Source organism: Neophocaena asiaeorientalis, unplaced genomic scaffold, assembly GCF_003031525.2.
Source record: "Neophocaena asiaeorientalis asiaeorientalis breed wild unplaced genomic scaffold, Neophocaena_asiaeorientalis_V1.1 scaffold121, whole genome shotgun sequence".
NCBI classification, from domain to species: domain Eukaryota; kingdom Metazoa; phylum Chordata; class Mammalia; order Artiodactyla; family Phocoenidae; genus Neophocaena; species Neophocaena asiaeorientalis.
The window spans coordinates 1,836,964-1,860,702 of record NW_020172142.1 but is presented as its reverse complement, the minus strand read 5'-3'; the positions used below and the strand labels follow the sequence as shown (position 1 = coordinate 1,860,702).

At 48.5% G+C, this 23,739-nt stretch overlaps 1 protein-coding gene across 13 annotated transcripts in view; it reads right to left on the bottom strand.

Annotated features, from left to right (window-relative positions):
* Positions 1-24: 24 nt before the first annotated feature.
* TRAK1 (trafficking kinesin protein 1) overlaps positions 25-23,739 on the bottom strand; it is a 97,726-nt gene continuing 74,011 nt past the window's right edge. For 3 of the 13 annotated variants that reach the window (XM_024754007.1, XM_024753989.1, XM_024753999.1), the window contains exons 9-14: positions 23,328-23,402; positions 22,655-22,792; positions 18,932-19,008; positions 17,381-17,617; positions 16,008-16,324; positions 8,879-9,899 (exon numbers count right to left, since the gene is read on the bottom strand). In XM_024754007.1, coding sequence (XP_024609775.1) covers positions 9,430-9,899; positions 16,008-16,324; positions 17,381-17,617; positions 18,932-19,008; positions 22,655-22,792; positions 23,328-23,402 — 1,314 coding nt within the window. In that variant the 3' untranslated portion in view covers positions 8,879-9,429. The other 10 variants (XR_003004366.1, XR_003004371.1, XR_003004365.1 and 7 more) reach the window with 10 other exon arrangements.

The window sequence follows — 23,739 nt, the reverse complement described above, 5'->3', positions numbered from 1 at the left end:
GGGGGCGGGGAAGGGAGGAACAAAATATAGTCCTTGCATCCAAGTACACCCATGAGAAAAGTCAAAATCCCGCATGGCCCTGGACAGATGCAAGAAGCGATGGGCTACCTTGTGAACTGGATCTGGGCGAGGAAGGTGAAACGCGAATGTTCTGGATCGAAGGTGGTCCCTCAAAAATAACCACACTTTTGAGCACTGGTGTGCAGAGCATCGAATTCCAGCTTCCAACCCAGTCCAGACAGGGTTTCCCATCAGCGTTCTTTGGCCAGTAGTGGATCCAGTTTGAAGGGCTAATGGGCCCTTGGGGGTAAATTTGGGTTCCCTCCTCAGAGGTCCAAATCGGCTTCCTTCTTTTGTTGCTTTACTTTTCTTTTCAGTGGCAAATAGGTGCTAAACTCTGCCAAGGGGAGGGGAGAGGTGCAGGGCAGGGAGAGGTACTTGCGCCTGGGAACAGGGCAAGGCTCACGGGCTCCCTTTTCTGTTTACACAAAAAGGGGCTTGAGGAAGCTGGCTCCACTACTGTCTAACTGTGGTCGACAGGGAGGGAGATGGGGCCTCAGCTGCCTCAGCAACAACGTGGCAGGAGTCCCAGGGCCTGGGTTCTCCGCGGGGCTGAAGTGCCAGGACCTGGGCTGGGCTGACACACAGCGGTGCGAGCAGCACCAGTCCCCCTGGGCTGCTTTCTTGCCATCTCTAGGATGTCTGGTTTCTGACGAAAATGAGACAGAACGAGTCGTCCTCAACTTATTTCCTCTGAAAGCTCGAAAGAGTTGTTAAGGCAGCTGAAAGACTAAGATCTGGAGCAAAGTAAATCACAGAAGCGTTAGGACCATGCACCAGAAAGCCGGCAGGGGATAAGTAGGAATAGAGTCTACAGGAGACATCATGATTGCAGAGGTCATCCTCATTCATAACTCAAATGTAAAAAAAGAAGAGAAAAAAAAAGGAAAAATGATGCTGCTCCCAATAGCATGCAAGGTGAGGTCTGGGTCAGCCCCCCTCCCCACCCACTCCACCCCTGCAGCCTCTCAGCCCCCAGAGACCTCCTTGGGAGACAACGGATTAGGATATTGGAGGCCGTGAGCACGCTGAAGATTCGAAAGGCTGGAACTAGAATCTTCTAGCTCTTTATGGCAAGTTTTCTCTTGGATTTGACAAAAAGGAAAAGGAAAACAAACCAGAAGAGATCGGTGCCCCGAACCTACAGATCCACACACGGGTGACTGTATCTTAAAACAAAAAGAAAAGAAAAAACTAGAACCCAGATGAAACAAACAAACAAAAACATATTGGAGACACGCAAATTGAAGGCAGGCAGGACACAGCCAAGGCACAAAAATGGTGGCGGTGACTCAGGAGCTACGCAAGGCTGGTTTCTCCTGATTATTGTGGTCCAATCCATGTCTTTGTGTCAAGGAAGGTTCCCGTGGCCCCTGGCATGGCAGCCAGCACCACGGCCACAAGAGCAAACTCTCAGCCACTGGGAGCTCCAGGCAAAGCAGGAGGGGGGTGGAAAACACACGTAAAAATAGCCTTTATGCATCTTTGTTTCTCAAGCAAAAAAGTAATGGTTTAGGAACTCAGATAATTGAGAAATGACTGCAAACAAAACAAAAATGTTAGAAGCTATGAAGGAAAGGCAACCAACCAATCACGATTCTCTGATTGCAATAAGGTCTAGAAGCAAAAGCAACAAAAAACCTGAGAAAAGCATTCCAAATAACAGGTGTGAGGGGTTATTTGGGAGGGAGGAAAGAAAAGTGCAGTAAGTAGAAGTAATTAAGACAGAACAGTTGAAAGAGAGAGAACATTTTTTAAAAAAATCAAACAAAAGCAAGGCTTGATTTAAACTTAGAAGTGTACCCCATTTAAATAAATACATGGCCAGAATATCAAATCAAAAGGTCACACATGTTCACTTTCTCCACCCCATTACATATCGGATCTTCAATCGCAACAGTTAGTGTGAGATGGACACTTTAGAGGGACAGTTGCATCAGCAGAAGCAAAACCCATCTTATTGCAAATGGGTTTTGGGAATAGGAAAAGGCTGCTAAAATTCAGAGGTCATCATTCCCCAGAAGCGATGGACAGCTTTAGAAGACCAAGGAAAATCAACAACAAGGATCAAAAGTGCCAAAGCCAGAGGTTCGGCCCCTCCGCAATACCACTGGGACGCCTGGACCGGCCAGCTCTCCGAGTCACCACTGCCCACCGGGCCGCTGCAGCATCTCCCTTCCTTGGGACACAACACAGAGACAGTGAGTCACCCGAGGCTCCTTGAGCTGCTGGGGGCTGATTCCTACAGTTCTGTGAACAGTAGAGAGCAAATTCCCAAAGCAAGAGGCACTGACAGAGTCCTCTAGGCAGGGAGCAGGGGCTCAGTGGGAGCGCTCACTACTGCAGTCACCACTGCACCCCAAAGCCCTGCCTTAGGTGCTGTGGGTAAACCGCATGCTGCTTGCTCGGGGCCTCCAAGGACAGGGGTTTTGGATTTAATGTTCTGACTTCCTACTTAAATCCTCATTCCTTTTCTCGGTCTGACTGGAGGACTGCAGTGTTGTGAGCCAAAAGTATCAACACTGTCAAGTACTTTCATCAAATATTGTATTTGGGAATGAACTTGCACTTCCCCCCCTCAAAAGACCCTAACCTTTATTATTTTTCTTTGTTCCTCCGGCCATGGGCTCTGAAACTGGTACAAAATCCTCATCTGTCAAAGAGAACCTTTAAACTTAATTAATCCTTGATTATTCAAGACCATCTACGTTGGTGAACTACATACAGGTAGCTACCGTGCAGATTTTTCGTTCTTTAAAATGTGCCACCTGCAAGCACACACCCTTCAGCCGAGGTGGGGTCTCAGAGGGCTGTATAAGGAGGACAGTGCCCCTGCCCACTTGCACTCTGACCGACCCCGGTGGGCTTTCTGCCCAGAGCAGGTGCACTTGGTAAATGGCTCTGGACTGGCTGTGCTCCTCTGGGGGCACATGGTGCCTGGTACTGAATGGGAAATTGGGTGCTTGGGATCTTGCCGCCGCAGCCAGTCGTGAGGGAGCCCTGGCCCAGCCCTGAGTCTCCAGTGAGTTGGGGCTTCCTTCTTGGATGCCCTGAAGACCACGCTGGGGATTATCTGCAAGTGTGCTACCCAGACCAGGTTGACTGCTGCTTGGTGGAAGGCTCGGGTCTCCAGGGAAGATGGGCAGGAAAGCCCAGTGCTCTCCTCGCAGCCCAGGGATCCAATGGTGAGAAGAGGAAAGAAACACGGATAAAGTTCGGTATACTGGCAGGGACCTGCAGGGTGACTGGGCTTTGCAGCCTGGCCGTCCACGTGATGAGATCTGTTCACACGCGCTCATGCATGTCGGTCAATTGGAACGATGCTTTCCTTCCCCCACCCACAGGGAAGGCCAGGCTGGGAATGTGCCGGGAGACCAGAAACTTCTCTCTCTAAAGGCCATCATAGCATCGTCCTTAAAAGAACCCTCCCGGGAGCCCACACAGCTGTCAGGGTGCAGCTGCACCTACTGAAACTCTATGGGGAGCTGGGACCTACACACACACGGCTTCCAAGGGGATCTCTGAGGACAGAGGAACGCTGGCCATGCTACACATGCAAGCTATTTTTTGGCTTACAGAAGTAACTTATTAAAATATTTTCTTTAAAATGACAAAGCCATCCCAAAATCTTGGAAAAAGAGGTTTTATCTTTGTGACATACTGAGAGCCTTCCAGATTCTTTTCCCACTCTTCATGGGAAGTGGCCAACTTGTGTAAAATAAACAAAATGGCTTGACATTTTCCCCCTTTTCTTGATTTGAACATGTCGTGTGAAGCTACCGTCACACGACTTGGATCTGCTCTGCCATTTCTATAAACTCATTCACCAACACACACACACACACACACACACACACACGCACACACGCACACACACACTCCCCCCACCTCCTTTAATTCTAGTAGCTGCCACCACATCAACAGTGGCATCCACCGGCCGACCTTTTCTGTCCAAGAAAAAACAAACCTATTGAAAGTAAAAGCATTGTCCATCCAGCTTAAAGCCATGGCTTGAAAGCCCTGCAAACGTCAGTACTTTATTTTTTTTTCATCTTTTTACCAGCTTCTAATGACTTTGTTGTTTTTTGCTCAAGGAGTAACCACAGTGGAGGTGGGACGCGTATCTTTGCCTGTCAGCTACATGCCCCCTTTTTTTTTAAATTTTTTTAAGCAATGTTTTAGAATTCTTCCTAAAAAACTAAACTCTCAGGGCATAGCAAAATGCTCTAAAGACTTTTTCTATCACTTCTTTATATAACTCTGCGTATACATTTTTCTGGAAAAAAAAGTTCTATGATGAGTCCATGTGGGAAAAACTCCATAAAACCTTTGTTTGCCGTGTGCTTCATCATTTACATAAATGCTGTTTGGGATTATGTGGCTTTAACAAGTGTTTTTCTCTGGGGGGGTAGGGAATCAAGGGCAGTTTCAGATACAGCAGTACAGCTTCTTTTCTTTTTTAAAAAATAAAAGTGATATTAAACTACACAGTATTACAAGATGACATTTTTAAGCCCTTAGTTCCAGGCTTAACATGGGCCTGTGACTCTTTTTCTCTGCTTCTTAAGCATTTCTTTTATACAGCCCCTGTCTGGTCCTGCAGCTCTAGGGACCCCTGAGTCCCCAATGCAGACATCCAGCCCATAGGCACTGGGGAGGTTTCTAGCACAGAGATTGCGAACCACATCACAAGATCTCTTCCTGGTTTCTGTACAACTTGTGTTTCCTGCAAAATTTTTAAAAATAAAAAGTCTACTCGTCCCCCTTACACCAAGCTGTCTACTCTGTTTCATCTAAAAAGTGACTTAACAGAGGAACAATCTCACGGAATGGCAAAGAGAGGACGAGAAATTCCCTCAGGTGGCCCTTGGGATATCTTCAGGAGATAAAATGACTTAAAAAAAAAAAAAAGATATATTTATTTATTTTATTTATTTTTGCCTGCGGCAGGTCTTAGTTGCAGCACGCAGGATCATTGTTGAGGCATGCAGCATCTTAATTGTGGTGCCCGGGCTTCTCTCTAGTTGTGGCGTGTAGGTTTTCTCTTCTTTAGTTGTGGCGTGCAGGCTCCCGGGTGCATGGGCTCTGTAGCTGTGGCCCGCCGGTTCCAGAGCACATGGGCTCTGTAGTTTGCGGCACGCAGGCTCTAGTTGAGGAGCTTGAACTCAGTAGTTGTGGCACGCCAGCTTAGTTGCCCCGCGGCATGTGGGATCTCAGTTCCCTGACCAGGGATCGAACCCATGTCCCCTGCATTGCAGGGTGGATTCTTTACCACTGGACCACCAGGAAAATCCCCAAATCACTTTTTAGAATGCTGTTAAAATATCAAAAGGGCAAACGCAAGAGTCTCTTTGGATTCTTCGGATGCCAACAAAGCTGGACCCTGCGCCCTCTGCCTTCATGTCCGTCCTGTGGCAAACACCAACAGGTGCGGGGAGCGGGCCTGGCTAAGCGGCCGCAAGTCCATCGTCCAGCTAGTGCTACCAGAGCCTGTTCAAGAGCATACTTCTCCCGTGCGTCAACAGGCAGCGCAACTGGACAACTCACCGGAACCTCAACGCGCACCCACGTGCTACCTCAAGGGCCATCCACTTTAGAAGAGGCATTGTACAAACAAACGTCCACTCAACAATCCATGTGAGTGCCCCTTGGAGCACGGCAGTGCCCTCCTATGGTTTTCAGAGGTGAGGTTCCATAGAAAAAGCGGTTCCAGCAAGCGGGCTTGTTCTGGAAATGTTAAGCAGGGTTGACTCCGTGCTGTTTGGGATGAGTCAATTATGTGATTCTTCATTCATTTTTCACTTTGGGCTGCACTGGCCTGGTTCTGGTTTACTATACATTTTGATGCAAGAGCACAGGGCTTCCTTAGCATCTCCTAATACAGGGGGGTGAGAGCAGACCCCAGCTTTGTCCATAATAACCAAACTCCTGTAACTGCTACACACCAGGGTGGGGTTGAAAAGTCTTCTCACTAGAGTGGGATCTCTTTGTCAACTCCCTGGGTGGAGATAAGAAGGAACCTTCCCAGAGGGTCTGTGAATCGAATGTATCAGGCTTTCCCTTCTACATTCATCAGGTCCTCACGGCCAACGTTCCCTCACAAGCCCCTTTGGGTCCTGCTTCTGCAGTGGGACTGACAGTGCAACAGGACGCCCACCCGGGGCTTTGCTCACACCAGCCCCTGCCCCAGAGGAGGCTGGAGTGATACTCAGTTCCTCGAGCTTTCTGTCTGCCTCCTTTCGTCCACCAGCTGTTCCCTTCTCTTCACGTAACCTCTCCTGAACAGAGCCTGGACCTACGTATCAAATAAGCAAGCTACAAAAGAAGCTAGTTCTTGGTTTTGCTTCTGGGGGCCCAAGGGCTGCAGCTTCAGGGATTTTCAAGGGCACTTTTGACCAAATGTGATTTTTGCCTTCAACACTCAGCCTCAAAAATGACACACAGCTCCACTGCAGCACCACTGCCAGATAGGCTGCCATGATTTATCGGAGCCTGTTTTAGGATATTTCTCCCACTGGAAATGGTCTCCATGTGTATGAGCATTAAGTAAACTGACCTTTACTTTCTTCTATGTTGCATCAATCCTGCCTCTGTCTCTCCTTTAAGAATCAAGGCATCCACGATAATTCACCTGGACTGTCCATCCAACCATCTGCTGACCTGTGTGACTTTAAACTCGGACCTTAATCCTTTACCACACGCAGCCTCTTCTCTACACATAAATACCTAAAATTCAGAACACTGGCAGTACGAGATTATGTCTATTTCTGATAAAAGTGCACTTTCTATACGAATTAAAACATAAAATATATTACTGAAATAAAGTAAAACTGTAATCTAAAAATTGTTTTACATAGTCCATTTTAATCATCTAAATTATTTACAAATATAACAAGGATTTATCCTTTTTAAAGACATGGGATTATAAAAATCAAATAATGACACAATAATACATTAAAATATATTAATAAATATTTTTCAGTACTCAAAATGTTTTCTCCATGAGAGCAGGCTCTAGACAAAAGTGCCTAATATACAAGTTTTCCCAATTTCCTCCCATAATACCAGTTTTTAAAAAAGAAAGGTTAATCACCTTCTGTCTTCAAAGGTTCTCCCTACTAAGTCTTCCCAGGCAGATGGCAGCTCCTGGAACTGTGCTGTTTGGCAACAGGAAAGGGCAGACTAAGGCAGGGACCAGGCCAGCGGGGGGTACAAATTCCAAGACAGAGGAAGCCCCAGGCTTTCCCACTGAAACTTATCTGTCTGCCTGTGACTCCAAGACTGTGCGCATAATGCCACTCAGGGTCCCTGGGATGATTTATGTAGAGTGACGTGCTTCTTACATTCCTAGAATCAAAGTGGTTCTGTCATTCCCCACAGGGAAAAAAGAGCCAGATCATTGTCCGCGTCTTTCCCTCCTGCACTGAGCTTTTACCAAGTCTTACCCAGAAAACAAGCTCAAAAGAACCTTTGCCTAGATGATCAGACCTTCCCTAAATTACCTTCAGCGATCTATATAATTCTTTCTGGTTGCACACTACCATTGGGACTCCTCTGTAGTTTCCACTGTACGTTTGCGTGCCTCTCCTCCAAGTTGCTGGGATGGATTTGCTGCAGGTTTCAGGAAGGTGGGAAGAAGCAATGGATACGCCTTTGTGTGTGGTAAGGAAAGTGGTTAGGACTTAGCTCCTCGTAACTGGTCCCCTTGCTCCCTCTGTCCTCGGCGAGATATTCTTAGCTGAACTGATAAGCTTTATTCCTTCTCTACAACTTCTTCTCCAAGAGAAACCTAATGGTGCTTCTTTAAATCTACAGGATTCACCTTCTAATCTACCTGCAAGGCTGCAGGGAGGGGTCACCACATTCAACACGATGCCTGCCCCTTCAGCCACAAAATTAGCAGACACAGTGTCTCCTGTACCACAGTCTGCCTTCCAGAGGGGCACCAGTGCTGATGACACAGGGAGGTTACAGTACCGGAGGGAAAAGGGTTCCTTTTCTTAAGTGAGAAGATTCTAAATAATGTGCATTTTCATTCCCTTGCAAGCTTAATCTGGTAACTCAGTGGCTAAAAATTAAAATAAGACATAAACAAACCCAGGTGCTAAATAATCCTTTTTACTTGATGATACCTCTAAAGTTTATGTCAAAGAAAAAAGAAAAGTTCCTTGGCCAGAGGTGTGTGTGAGCTTAGCCAGGGGATGGGAGACACCACCATGAACCTCAGCTCTCTCCTGCCCTGTACTCTGTGGGGAGTGTTGTACCTCTCAGGAACGAAAATTATCAGTCACAAAGATGAACGGCCTCTCCTCAAATCTGGCGGCTTGGGAATGTCATGAGGATGACGACATTGGGTTAATTCATCTTTTTCTGGGTCTCTCCCCTCAGCCCAAGCAGCCAGGGGGTCCAGGAAGTCTGGGGTAAATAGTAAACCACGTGACCCTGTGATGCTAGGGCCCTGGGCACAAAGCTTTTCATCCCAGTGAGGCCTAGGATGTATAATTCTGCAACCTCATGGTCATATCTTTAATATCGGGGTGGAGGGAGGTGGGCACAGAGATCAGCCAGTGTTCTTTCCAGATCCATCTAGAGTTCTCTCTCTAAAAAAGCTTACTGACATCCTCTCAGGGTTTGCTGGATTAAGGAGTATTGCTAAAACACTTTAAAAACAAATCTACTTTGGGGCTTCCCTGGTGGCGCAGTGGTTGGGAGTCCGCCTGCCGATGCAGGGGACGCAGGTTCGTGCCCCGGTCCGGGAAGATCCCACATGCCGCGGAGCGGCTGGGCCCGTGAGCCATGGCCGCTGAGCCTGCGCGTCCGGAGCCTGTGCTCCGCAATGGGAGAGGCCACAACAGTGAGAGGCCCGCGTACCGCAAAAAAAAAAAAAAAATCTACTTTGAACACATGTATAAGCTGGAAAGAAAACACATATGCCTTCACTGCAGTTAGGAAAGGGAACAGGCTGATCTATGAAGTGATCTCTGAAATCCTGAACACTTTCTGGGCTTCTTCCAATTTTAATGCATCGTGTAGGTAACAGATCCTCTCATTCACCTTCTGAACGATCCAGCACTCATAATTGCCCCTAAAACTGCCCAACTCAGCTCAGCTCAGTTTGGAAGTCACCAGGGGACCCGAGAAGCTGCCTTTTAGACATGGGGAGAGAGCCAGAACAGGAAGGGGGAGCTGATGCTCAGGGCGGGTAGGGGGCAATAATCCACTTCTTTTTAGCAGCCTTTCCTACTCCCTTTTAAGAGCCCACCGGGCCATGCACCTCCAAGGTGGGCAGGGAGCCGCACCCATTTGTTACAAAAGGAGGCATCAGACTCTATTAAAAAACGGAACCGCACAGTGGGAATGCTTTCATCATCACCCACACAGACGAGCAGAAGCTACAGACAGAGAGCCACTACGGATGGTGCTTGGGACAGAAGTGAGAATGGCCCGGAACTCTGCCTCCGGTAGAGATGCCAGGTTTACAGGAGTGATGGCGATGCCCTCACCAGACCCCTCCTCCTCCTCGGCCGCTGGCGGCTCCTGCATCTCCTCTGGGAAAGCCTGAGGCCGGCTCGGGTAACTCCTGCTGCCTGAGACAGTCACGCGTGCTCGGGACCTCTCACCTGAGGTCTCTGGGTGCTGAACTGGCGTGGAGGTAGCTAGGCCCGGGAGGGAAATGTGGTCACCTGTGTCATCTTCTTCGAAGTCGTTAAGGCAGTACACTTCGTCCAGGTCAACGTCCAGCGTCCGGAAGCCCTTGGTGACCACACCAGGCCGGGGGTCCAGGATGCCCCCGAGGTGAGGCTGGGCCAACTGCTGCCAGTGGTGAAGGGTGGCAGAACCTTGCAGGGGAAAGGGCAGAGGGGGCGACAGGGAGAAGAGAGGGTTAGGACGGGGGTCGAAGCGGATGGCTGTTCACCACCCTCCAGTGCGGAGCGTGAGCCCCAGGGGGCCCTGGGTGCCACAGGTGGACTCTGGTAGGGACACCCATTGAGCTTCCCTTGCCCCTCCTGCTGTGCAGCAGGTGCTAATCCCCTTCCATGCCCGGAAGGGGCACCAATTTAAGGACGAAAATCAATTTTTTTACAAAGTAAAATTAACGCCATACTATGTGCCAAGGACGTTTGGTGACAAACTCTTTATTTTAATCAACTGATGTCAACCCCCAAATCCAACACAGAATCACTTTAGAAATAGAAGAGGAAAAGATAAGCAAGGCAAGCACAGAAGAGGGGTGGGAGCGGGGAATGTGTATGGATTCTATACCAAGTACACACAGCTGGGAACAGGGAAGACAGAGCAGAGGCAGAATAAGACGACGTCAAGCCAACTCTAGGACCCACAACAAGAGAAAAGCAAAAAGAAATTAAAGTAGCACACAGAGAAGTGGTGGGCACGGCCGTCACCTCCTTTACCTAGGTTTTCTGTATTCCGCCAATAAGCCTGACAGGCTGCAGGCTTTGGGGAGTGGGAACTGGCTTAAAGAGACGTGATTTAAGAACACGTAAGTCCACACAGAGGTCTGAAGCAGAGGAGCCCATCTCCTGGCTGACACCAGAGCCTGGGACTCAGATGACACCAAGCAAGGTCTGTAATAACACCGGAGTGCGTCCTTGAGGACCTGGAAGGTAAACCCGGTGCTCCCAAAGAGAGGTGTTCCAAGACCAAGTCTGCTTAGGAAACTTGGGTTAAGAAGTGTATTTACCGAGGAACTACATCTCAGAACTTTTAGCATGTCACTCTGTGCCGGAATTCTGCCCAACCCATCTGCTAGAGCAAACCTTCTTCCCCTTAGGACACTTAGTACCCCTCACACGGCCCTGGTACTGTGGGTGCCCCGCCCATGGGCATTCTACCCCCATTCCACAGATGAAGAAGCTAGCCACACCAATAACATTCCACGCTCAACAGAGAGACTTTGAGAACAGTTCTCAATAAACTCCCAGACACTCACTGCTGGTTTCCCGAGGGCATCCTCTGTTGGGAGGGCAAGAATCCCTCCAGACTACCAGGATGCCCTGGGGAACGTCAGAAAGGGGAACCAGGGATGCCAGGGGCCAGGAGCTTAGGAGTCAAGATGAAAGAGAAGTGAAAGGCAGGCAGGCAGGCAGTGGGGTCAGGAAGTGGTCCAGGAATGTAACTGAACTCCCCGACCCTCCGCTGTGCCCAGTGAGTGCACTGCCTCCAAAACACTGCTGGGAAATAACTCTTCATGGGGCAGTCTCGACCGAGGAGTCTTGAAAGGATTTTGCAAATGGGCAATTTCAAATCCACTTAAAAGAGAAAAAACTGTACACTCTTAGGGGTCTCTCCCGGTTTTAAGTGTCCCAAGTACGATAGCAATCTACGTAACCGCAACCTATTGAATATAACTAGAAAATACTCTAAATGCAAAAAAGAAAGAGATGAAAGGTACATATAATGAAACAAACCTGTGCATGGGATCCTGAGTCCCAGGTGCCACGGCAACATTTTCTAACAAGCTACCCTGTATGGAGGCGTACCAGCAGGGCAGCTTGCTTTACATGTATCACCTAGACTCACTACTCAAAATCGCCCTGCAAGGTTAAGTATTATTACCCACACCTCACAGACAGAGGTTCACTGAAGTTACGTAACTTCCAGAGTCACTGAGTTAGCGGTAGCATAGCCAGGGTTCAGTGCTAAAGGCCCAGTTCTTTCTGTAAACTCATCCTGCCTCCCTCCTCAAACCACAGGTCTGAAAACTAGCCAGGAACCCGGGCTCGGTGAGAATATGGAGGAATAAGTGGCGGGCAGGGCAGCTTCCCCGTGGGCGTCCGGGGCCTGCCGGGAGATGCACACTCTCCCACCAATGGGGTTTCTCCTGCCACTCCTGGGGACCTCCACGCATAATAATCCAAAATGGGCCCCCGGTTTGTGTGTTCACTGTTCACATGTCCACATTCCTGGCAACAAAACTGCACTGGGGAGAAATTTTAAACAAGGCAATACGACACCCAGCTTGGGGCGGCGCATCCAGGTCTTAGAAGGAAGATGAGAAATCCCCAGATGCAATGTGGCCATGGCCACACTGGGAAGGGGACTCAAGGGAAAGTCAACACAATGGGAAGTGAAGAACCACGTCAAGGAAGTGGCAGATCTCCTCATCCTTCTGAAGGGGGTTCTAGACGTTTACAACGCACCGGGAAAGAACTCATTGAGGCTGGAGGTCTGGGCCCAGAAAAGAGTCCCGTGGGCCTCCATTCTCCATCTGTTTAACAGGCTGCCCCATCTCTCCCCACCCCATGCATGAGTCCGAGAGAGAAATGAGGCTACAGAGAGTTGCTATTTGGAGTTAAAAAGGCTACAGAAGTACATGGAGTTTTTTGCATTCCCTGAAAATGCAGAGCAAGGAAATCTAGTGAGATTACAATGGAAAGGTTATGCAGAAAGATGCGTAATACGTGCCTTTTTACCCCACGCCTCAGGCCTCCTTTACTCATGGAATAGCCAACCTTTACCGAGCACTAAGGGCCAGGCTCTCTTCTAAGACGCCTACACTTACTGACTCATTCATCAGGATAACCCTGCCATCCTCACAATACAGACGAGGAAACCGAGCGCAGGGAGGTAAAATGACTTGCCAGAGGCTGCACAGCCAGGCTTTAAACCCAGGCTGGCTCCAGTGCCCAGCCTCTTGACCATAAACACCACATCTCAGATAGCACTGAGGAGGCCTCACATAATGTGAGCCTCAGAAATCAGGTGAGTAACACACATGAATGGTGTTCTAATTCTCAAACAGGTGTCTTCTATTCTACAAAAGTGACTATTGGTGAAAACCTCTGCAAACTTGACTGTCATGTGAGTTATACCATGCAGGGAGCTCATGGACCATCTCCACTCCTGACTGGTTCTAAGGGCCCGAGCAAACGTGGTGGTCCAGGCGTGGCAGTGGATGGGAGGTGGAGTGTGAGGAGTTCTGCCTTATTCAGAGCCTTTGTTGTCTCCCTCCTATCCCCAGCTCCCCCCCACCTCCCGTGCCCACCCCTCCTGGCCTCCTTTCTTTGTTAAGCACAAAGCAGGAGGATTGCTGTACTATTAGCTACCTCCCATTACCATCACCTTCTCCCACCCACATGAGAATGAAGCTGGGGTCAGGCAGGCAAAGAGGGGAACCTTCACGTTCCTAGTTGGCACCAGGATGGTCTATGGAGCAGGGCGTGGACAGCGCAGAAACGTAATTACGGCCACTGCCCCTTTCCTTCTGTTTGCTTTCTTTCCACACCCCACTGTTCTAACTAAAAGGTTTTCATGTCACCAAAGGAGAAGAAAACGAAATCCATGTATGTCAGCAGAGCACCTAGGGCTTAAAAGTTAGAACTAAACCTGCTGGATAATGTACACCTTGGAAGTGTATGCTTTTCCCTAATTACATATTAACTTGTTTATATTTGGAAATACTATCTGGTTATAATCAATCAGAAAGGAAGAGCAAAATAGAGGGGGAAAATACTGCCTGATTCATCCTTTTAATGCCGATATATCTCCTTCTACTTTGAATATTTTGTTTGTCCTTTACCTGCTTAAAACATGTAAGATAAGATGAAGAGACAAGAGTGCTAGCATTCTTAAACACCTAGCCCAGTTATTTTGGCTGACACCAATGAGCAGATAGCAAGATTAATTAAATAGGTAAGGGAGACACAGATGGACGACACAGATTGGCTATCTGCTATGATCCCAGCCAACATTCTCCAGGGGCCTCACCACAGGTACATTTACCTGGGCCACTGGAGAGCATGGGAATCCTATCAGCTTCTTGGTGGCAGTGGAAAAGGATGTAAGAACACTGGCCGCAGCAAAATACTGGTCCAGGTCTCAACACTGGTAAGGCTAGCCCTTATACCTGAATTACTGGAAAAGGGGCAAGTTCAAGGAGCCTACAAGTGAACAAGCACCTATCAGATGCTGGGCACGATAAAAACGCATCACATTTATTCCTTGACACAATCTTGTGTGGTAGACGTGAGCCCTATTTCACAATAAGGGAAACAGGACTCAAAAAGGTAAAGTAACTTATCCAACACCACAGTTAGAGCTGTAATGAACCCAGCGTCAGGCAGACTTCCATGTCAGCACTTCACCATATCAAATTAAACATGGTAACACAGAAGTAATTGTAGAGGAGAGGAAGAAAAAAAATATTGGTTGTATTTTAAACAACTAAGAAGTCAGAGCACTACAAAATGGAGCCAGAGGGATAGATCTCTATCATGAGGATACCTTACAGCCCATAGTGATAAGACATGACTTTTTAATGGTAGTGATATGGGTTCCTGGTGAGCAGGGTACTATAGTTGAAATTTATCTTGCAAATCTAATGGGATTTCCTCTTATTCTATTAATTTATCACAAAACTACTGCTATCTACGTCACAAGATTAAAAGAGAAAAGGATGAATTGGTCAAAATAACTTTTAAAAAAATCTCTTCCTACAATATGCTTGGAAAATGAATCCAAAAACATATCCTTAGATGATCTAATGAAACACAAAGTAAAATATAGAAAGCAGACAAGATAGAGATGATAAATTCCAATGACCTCTGAGAGACAAAGGAGAAAAAAGAAAAGAAAGGCAAAAAGTAAAATTGCAGAAATGGAAGATTTTATTGAAAGAAAAACAGACATAATTATGGATCAGAAAACAATCACCAAGCTTACAACTGAATAAACAGTTAAAAAAAGGATGAGCCATCCCTCTTCTGAAATCTAAGAAGGACCTAAATTATACAATTAAAAAGTAATTATGAAAAAAGAATGTTCGCCCACCCTCTTCCTTCCTTTGGAGAATTATGGCACCCAGCATTTCTTGGGTCTTTTACAAGTACAACCTCATCTTACAGCATGCATCCTAACAGGGGTGATACTGCCCCCCAGGGCTGAAAACTGGTTCTTCTGGGGTGAATATCTGTATAACACATATATCTATGGCATTAACTTTTCTGGGGGGGAGGGATTGGGAATTCATGTCTAAAATGGCTTCTTAAAGAGGGTAATAAAAAAAAAGGTGAGAAATACTGCCTTACAGAAATTCTGATTTGGCTTTGCATTAGATACACAGTAGAATTCTGAAATACCTTCTCAAACTCTCTTGGGTTTCCAAACTAAAGAAGAAAAAAAAAAGAAAATTACAAGCACTTAGTGGCTCTCAGCAGGGTAGCGGTAGGTAAGGGGAACACATGTTATAATGCCTAAAGCAAAAAGAAGGAAAAAAGGGGAGTTTTTCCATGGGGTTAATCATCTAGGGTGTCCATGACACTAGAAACTGAATTGCCCCTGGAAAAGGTAGGCTTAAAGAGGGACAGGACTCACTCGCCACCACAGCCACCCCCTTCCCGGCCCCCAAATTGTGGAGGTCTACAAGCCTTGCTCAGAACACTGCATCTGCGGAAAGCCACACCCTCTTTATTTGAAGACCAAAGCGGAACATGTGAGTCAACAAATAGCAAACCGCTTTCACCTGGCTATTGAAAAAAACAACTTACAGCGTTTGCTTTGCACACCCCCTCCCTGACACCAAATTTTTTGAGAAGTCAAAGCATCAATTGGCTACACTTCTCACACCCCCAGGCATGTCCTGATTAACCTCTGAGGATGTTAGGAGCGCCTCTGCCTCCCCAAAAGATTTGTACTTCTAAGGTCCTAAATGCAAGAGAAAGAGAACTAGGAAAACCGGCGCCAACACGTTTTCTTTTCTTTGGCTGAGTTGGAGGTTAGTCTGGGCTGCCTGTGTGTGCATTTCCAAACCTGCACCGGGAGAGGTGGAGGCCTGGGCACTCAGAGGAACTCAAACCAGCAGCGCGGGTGGCTATCTCGGAAGAAAAAGGAGTAGGCGTTACAGAGGTTGCCAGCTTTCCGGTGGTGGATCAGGGACCACAGAGAGTCGCTGAGGAGGGCAGAGAGGGGCCGAGGCCCCTTGTGATCACCTTCCAGCGGCTTGACGATCTGCAGCTTCTCGGGCAGGTAGGAGCGGCTGCTGAACGACATGCCAGAGAAGCCGGTGAACTCCGAGAAGCGCGAGTGCGTGCCCAGGGACATGATGCTCTCGGTGGGCGTCAGGGAGCCGCTGAGCAGCTCGCCCTTCTCCGCCAGCTCCCTGAGCTTCCGCTCCTGCTCCTCCTCGAAGAACTTCCTCTCCGAGAGGTAGTTCTCCCGGCGGAGGGACAGCCGCCGCAGCGCCGTCTCCAGGTCGTGGGAGCCCGGGGTGCCCGGCGTGCCCGGCTTCTTGCTCCGCTCCTCGTTTCTGGAAGGAGGGGAAACGGGGGGTGAGCGCGCAGCACCCAGCAGGGGGCGCTAGACAACAACGGCCTTACTGCTAGTTTCCAGGTGGCAGCTGATCTTTTAAGGAAACCAAGGCAGTTGAAATTTAGGCTAAAATGGGGAAACAAATGCCTGTCCAGAATAACAATTCCCTCTGTTGGTTCTTTTTTTCCTCAGGGAGGTGAGGAGGGAGCACTAAGGTGCATTGCAAATTTGCACACACTACATAAAATCCAACCCCTACAAAACATCTCCCTCATGACGCCTTAGGAAGAAACCTTCTTCAGGCCGATAACCAATATTTTATAATAACTCTAAGTGGACTATAACCTTTAAAAATTGTGAATCACTATGTTGTACACCTACCTGTAACTGACATAATATTGTACAGCAACTATACTTCAACAAGAAAAATGATAAAGTCCAGAAAAAACCAAAGTTCCGATAGAGCAGTTTCCAACTGTCTGACCCATCAGTCAGAAAAGCCAATTTTGTGAAGTCATAGGAAAAGGATGGACAATGAAATGGCGGTGGTGGTGGGGTCCTGCAGGGCTTCAGGATGAGAGGGACAGACCACCACTGAAGAGGACCCATCCCAGTAATGCATAGTATGGCGGGCACTTGCCAGACACCCTGCACCCCACCTCCTGAAGCAAACCAGATTCTGCTCACAAGACCAAGCCTGAGTCCTCCTCAGCCTTTCAGAATCCAAGCTACAAAGGGGTTCATGAAACAAATGTCTGGTCTGTAGCCTAACAGATAAAGGTTAACAGAAAAAAATTGTCATTTCTCCTCTCCTCCAACATTTTACAGAAAAGCCGACTTCTGGTGCATCCCGTTATAACTCTTTAAACTGGTTAATATAGCAGCATCAAGATAAGCATAAGCTCAGCCGGTTGGTACAACAGATTTGAGAACTGAAAGGTCTACACTTTTCAGGCGACTCTTATCAGCCCCCCTTCTTCTGATTACCGAACCTGTGTTCAATCCCCCCTACCTGTCCCCAAAGCAGAAAGATAAAAGACCCTGGCTGGCTCACCCCAGGTCTGCTGACTCTGCTTCCAGGATGATGCTGTTGGTCTTGTTGTCAAGGACGACATTGCTGACATCGCTGCCGTAGAAGCTGGACCGGGGGGTGCTGACACAGCTGGACAGGAGGGAGTTCATGGCCGAGGACTGGTTGGAGCCAGGGATGTTCATGGGGGACGGGGTCAGAGACCTCTGCTTGACGACCTGGTTGATGTTTCTTACGGTCTCGAAGACTCGCTTCTGGTGACTGGGGAGAATGCACAACATCATCCATGACTAAGCAAATGCAGGAATGACCCTGGAGTTCAACCCTCCAAACACTATCCACTGAGAAGCCAACAGGCAGCTGGCCCACTGTGACCCCCAAGCAACCCGACACCCTGTGCCTTTCACGTGTTTCTTAGGGTGTTGGTTGGAATTCAAGAGACTCAATACCCACAGAATTCAGGGCTCCACTACGTGGTTGTGTCCTAAAGTTGATACTGCTTCCTACCGGAGCACAGGCTCCAGACGCGCAGGCTCAGTGGCCATGGCTCACGGGCCCAGCCGCTCCGCGGCACGTGGGATCTTCCCGGACCGGGGCACAAACCCGCGTCCCCTGCATCGGCAGGCGGACTCTCAACCACTGCACCACCAGGGAAGCCCCTACAGATATATTTAATGGTAACTTTTGTTTCCCACCTCGTTTTCTTCTCTCATGATAGTCTCTAGAAAGCAAATTCCACGAGGGCAGTGTTCACTGCTCAGCACATAACAGGGCTCAATAAATTTTTGCAGAATGAGTCTTTGTTGACCATTCATATTTTTTTTAAAAAGTAAGACTTAAAGTTAGTCTTAAAAACTTCTATGATGAGATGATAAACACCAAATTAGTCTTTTTTTTTTTCTGGAAACTGCCATTTCTAAGAGCAGAACCACACTTTGATGCTCATTTGTTCTCTTTTAAGGAGAAAAAGGTAGGTATGTTTCTATAATGGCTGCTTCTTTCTGGGCTGCAAAGGGCTTCACACATGCACCGAGGCTTAGGGACTGGTCACTTCCAGGATCCCGTTTAAGTTCTGTCTATGGGATTTGGGTACAGAGAAAACTTGATGAAATCAGATCCACAGGTTCCTTACACCTCTGAGCAGGCCAAGTGCAAGGTTTCAAGTTAGGGAGAGAGATGGCACAGGCCGGTATGTATGCAGAAAGGAAACGGAAGCCTTGCTCACACCCCACCCCCTGAAGAGCCCTCTGTATCTCAGATTGCATCTTATTCTTCTTTTCCTGACAGACGTCAAAATTCTTTTAGGTAACATGTTCCACTGAAAAGAAAGATAAAAATGAGCGGTGGTGTCAAGATGGAGCCTGTGTGAAGAGAGATGGGAAATACATCTGTCCTTCCCTGACTTTCTGCAAGTTCATAATATATATTTAAAACGCAACCAGAGGAGGAGGGGGGTTGTCAGCTGTGTTCTCTAATTTCCCTTAATTTAGACTGTCTGCGGAAGGATCACAGTGATCACTGCTGGCATCTGAGGCCCACCCCACAGTCCCTGGGAGCTGAGAACCAAGGCCGTACGCGATGTCTGGCGACTCGGGCTCTTCCAGCTGTAGCTCCTTGCGCATGGTTCCCTCGATCTCCGCCGCCAAGGAGTCCTGGGAAAAGCCGGGAGACACACAGTGAGTGAGCAGCAATTCAAGTGCTCTGTCTCTAGAAGAGGCGCGAAGACAGCCTGGACACAGAGCATAAACCGAGGCCTCGGAACACAGGGTGACAGCATCTGCCACGAGCAGAACGCCGGGCTGAGCGATCCCCATGGAGCTGAGTGTAAAGCCCCTTGGCTCCTATGAACTGAGGGTCTGATAGCAAACCCTATGTTCCCTGGGCTGAACCATGGAGCCGTGGCGGTGACCACAAGAAGAGGCAGAGAGCTTGCGGGGGAGGACCTGAGTGATGGGTGCTGTCATTTGGGCTCTGCTCTTGTGATCCCTGGCCTCCGGCAGGGAAAGCTCCCGTGCCCACCAACCATCTGTGGCCCACCCACCTTTAACAACCGGCTCACATCTCACTTCCGCCAGGAATCCTTCGTCTCCTCCCCAAGGAGACAGCAAACACATGAAGACCTTGCCAGTTCTCTGAACACTCCACTTGCGTCTTTCTCTAGCCAGGTTGTGAATTTGTGGGTCTGGGGAAGACCAGTCATTGAGCACTTCTCACCTCCTGGATGCGCCAAGCCCCAAGCTCAGACTCAACAATGGAGGGGCCTGCCGAGTACCCCTCTCCCTGAACCGCCCACCAGGCCTCACTGGGTGAAGCGGAGGCTGACAAGCGATCCCTCATGCTCACGCAGGTGGATGCCGATAGGACCAGGGTGTGCAGAAAAGCACCTGCTGAGGCCTCAGAGGAGGACACCACCTCGGAGAACCTGAAGAGGAGGGCTAAATTCGTGCCGAACTTCCTGCGATGACGGGAATGTTCTCTTTCTGCACCATCCAGTATGGGAGACACTGGCCACAGGTGGCTACTGAGCGCGTGAAATGTGACCAGTGTGACTGAGGAACCGAGTTCTTTTTTTTTGCGGTACGCGGGCCTCTCACCGTTGTGGCCTCTCCCGTTGCGGAGCACAGGCTCCGGATGCGCAGGCTCAGCGGCCATGGCTCACGGGCCCAGCCACTCCGCGGCATGTGGAATCTTCCCGGACCGGGGCACGAACCCGTGTGCCTTGCATGGGCAGGCGGACTCTCAACCACTGCGCCACCAGGGAAGCCCGGAACTGAATTCTTAACTGCACTAATTTTAAGTGATTTAAATTTACATAGTCACTCGTGGCCAGTGGCTTCCCACCTGACAACGCATGGGGCCTCCTCCAGGGCCCCCCAGTCCACTGGGGATGCTCCCGTCTGGAATTTGTAATTTTTAAGCTAGTTTATTTTTCTTAATACTGTTTACATTCCAAGTTCTGCACAAGGGAAGGACCTTCATACCACTTAAGAGAAGAAACAAGATACCAAACTACTAATGACACTGCTGTTCTGAAGGAAAGTCACAAGCAAGGTCTGTGACATTTGTGGCCATGATCCCCCATGGGCCATCTGGAGATGAGCATGGATCCCTTCTCAGAATAATGTTTTTAAATGAATAAAATAATTAGGATTAAAGAGGAAGCCAGATATACTGAGTTAATTACTAAAATATTAATAACTGCAAGTAGGATAGAGTAACACACAGGATCGGGTTTCAGGACTGGTAATGACTGAAGCGGAGATTAGCACAGGTGGTGTCTTGGGACATCTGTGGCCACTGACATGTGCTATGAAAAGAGCTGTGATTCCGATGGATGACAAAGTCACGCTATGGTGATATGCTAATATCGCTGTGGTTTGTTACCTACCTTCATGAAGGAAGGAAACACCAAGTACAGTTAGGGATTAATTAACATATGAGATATAATCCTCCCTCGAAGTTCAAGGGCCCACTGAATCCTGTCTGTAGATCCCAGATCAAGAACTCTTGGCCATAACGCAAGAGAATTGGGAACATACTTGAGCAAAACCTGCTACTCACTGTTTTATTCAGCAGTTAGAAGGGCTGGGAGCAAGAGAGGCAGAGCCGGGTGTTCTGCTCCAGAGACACAGGCATGATGCAAGCTTTGGATTGCCTTAAATACCTTTCATGCATAATGCACTTTAAAAATAGCCGTCTTCAAAAACTGAGCTCTGCCAACAGCAGAAAAAGGGCAAACAAAAGCTCCACCTCAGCAAATAATAAACGCTGAGAATCAGTCTCTCCAGAAGAAACCCAAATGCAGACTTAATTCAACTTTTCTTATGTCCTGGTTTAGCTTTAAAGTACAGGTCTGTCCTTGAGAGCAGGAACACAGGACAGTGAACCCCAGGCATGCAGGAGACAAGACAGCCCCAGGAGATGTGAAACCGGGAAGGAGGAAAAGTGAGGCAGGGAGCGTACAAAGCTACACGGGCCCGTCCGTCTGTGAGCCGAGCATAGTCAGCTCTAGATGGGGATTCAGGGGATATATTGTCCTTTGCTGCCTTCACTGGGATTCTTGGAATCACTGGATCACCAATCAGCTTCTTGGAAAGCTGACTTATTTACGCTGTGTCTTTCTTTTTTGGTTTCCCTTAGATTTCAATCAGGTGGAGAGAGAGCGCCTGACTTTATATAAGAAATCAAAGAAGAAAAGGAGATCATGATTTAGAAAAAGTGGTTCATTCAGACAGCAAGGGGTTGGGTGACAGTGTCTGCGGTGTGGAGGGGGAATCTGTGAAGAAAAAAGAGCCCTGAGTAAAGGTCAATTTGAAAGGGACCAACTTTCACAAACATTTATACAGCCCTCCACTCCTATTTCATTTAGAGGAGTTTCTCTCAAAAGGTCTTCTCTCCTCAGAGAGAACTGGTATCTCATCAAAGCATGGAAATAGAGCCTGAAAAGTTTGTGGTGGTTTGCTTTTCAGTCCGTTGATCCAGCCATCCAGATCTAACACCTAGTAAGCACCTACAACTCTACAATGTACCAAGCACTGTGCTAGGTACAGAGTATTAAAGAGAGGGAAGGAGGAAAGAGCCAATAAGACATGGTCCCCGCCTTCAAGGGGCCCTAGTCTGACAGAAGAAGATAAAATGAGAAAGTTCCCCCCAATACTACTGGGAAATGACCGGCAGAGGGGCACCACCCTGTGCTGACCATAGGGAGAGGTCAGCGTCCTGGAAAGCCCCCTTCTCAAACACATTCCCCTGAAGCTTAAACATGAAACAGATCAGGCCAGGGTGAAAGAAATAAGACTGTGGGGAACTAAGACGAAAAATATAAAAACGTCACACCCAGCATAGAGGGAAATCTTTTTTCAGATCACGGATGCCGAAAGCCACCAGAACGGTTAATAAGCATACAAAGAACCAGCGGAAGCTTAAGGCAATTTAAGAATTCTCCAACGCGCTTGTGAGCCCAAAATAGCACATACTCTAAAAAGGTCGGGGGGAAAAATAATGTAGGGTGCCTTCCAAATACCTGAGGTGCTTACTAAATCTAGTTCCTACTAAATTTCTCTTCCAAGGGCAGGAGTAGAAAAGACAGATTCAGAGGGACGGAAAATAAAGGACCAATTCGTCTCACGTGGTTAAGAAGCCACGGGCTGGGCTCGCGAGCCCTCATCTCCGATCCAGATCCAAGCTGCAAAAGGAGAAGCCACCTGCAGAGGCTCAGCTCCAGACCCGCCCTCCTCCCAGGAGCACCTGCTGGCCTGAGGGTGGGAAGTGGGGGTCAGGCAGCAGGCGGGCACTCACCATGGGAAACAGGCCCAGCGAGTGGTAGCGCCTGGACGTGGTGTTGGGCATGGTCTTGTTCCGGAGGTTCTTGAGCTCTTCCTGGGCCTCGTGGAGCATCTCCATGCACTCGGCGTACTTGTCCTCCAGCTCGCGCAGCTGCCGGACACCAGGAAAGGGCAGAGGGCTGGGATGTGAGACCTGGTACCGCCCACCCACCCACCAGGATCACTACCAGAGGCTCCCGCCCTCCACGGGACCAGCTGCCCTGTGTCCTGAGGCCAAAGAGTCCTCAAGGCATAGTTTTTCTTTTACTTGCAGACTCGGAAATCTCCTAAAACACTAACGAGCAACTGAGAGAAAACAAACGAGAGGACAAATCATCACTCCCTCGTTTCCTGCCACGTCTTTGAACGGGGCTCCTCTGACATGGCGTGCTCTGTGTCCTTTCCCTTATTGGAACGTTTGTCGTGGGCCCGTGCGCACCGGGCTCCAGGCTGGTGTACAGCCCAGCCCCCCAGGTGCTCACGACCAGCGTCAGCTCAACTGGGAGCTGCCTTAGGAGTAAGAATGACATTCAATTCAAAATCAGAATGGTCGTTAAGATGGACGGGGCCCACACAGCCTGTTGGAGGGAGGCTGATGTACACCAGCTGGGACTGGGGCCCTGATGAAATGAGGGAGAGCCACTCACCTCGGCCGTGAGCTGCCGCTGGGCATCCTTGGCGGCCCCCAGGTGTTGGACAAGTTCTTCATTTTCCACTGTACACTAGAACGTGGCAAAGGGAAATCAGCTTCTCTTTTAAGACACGTAGAAAAGTCTAACTTTTCCCCTCTTATTCCCTGATCCGTTATGATCCTATCACACGTCCACAGGGAGATTTTATCTTATACTGGAGTAAAATTTTGTCTTTTATATAGTTTGGAAGGCAGCGTACTTCCTGTGTCCGTGTTCATTCCCTATCGCTTACCCCTACCCTCCATAGTCACAGCCGCTCTCTGGAAGCATTTCACCTCAGGCTTCTAGCAAAGGCCTGACGTGGGGAAACTTAATTGTTTTTTCGCTGCTTCATCTTAAATCTAAAGGGGACAAGGTTCTACCGCAG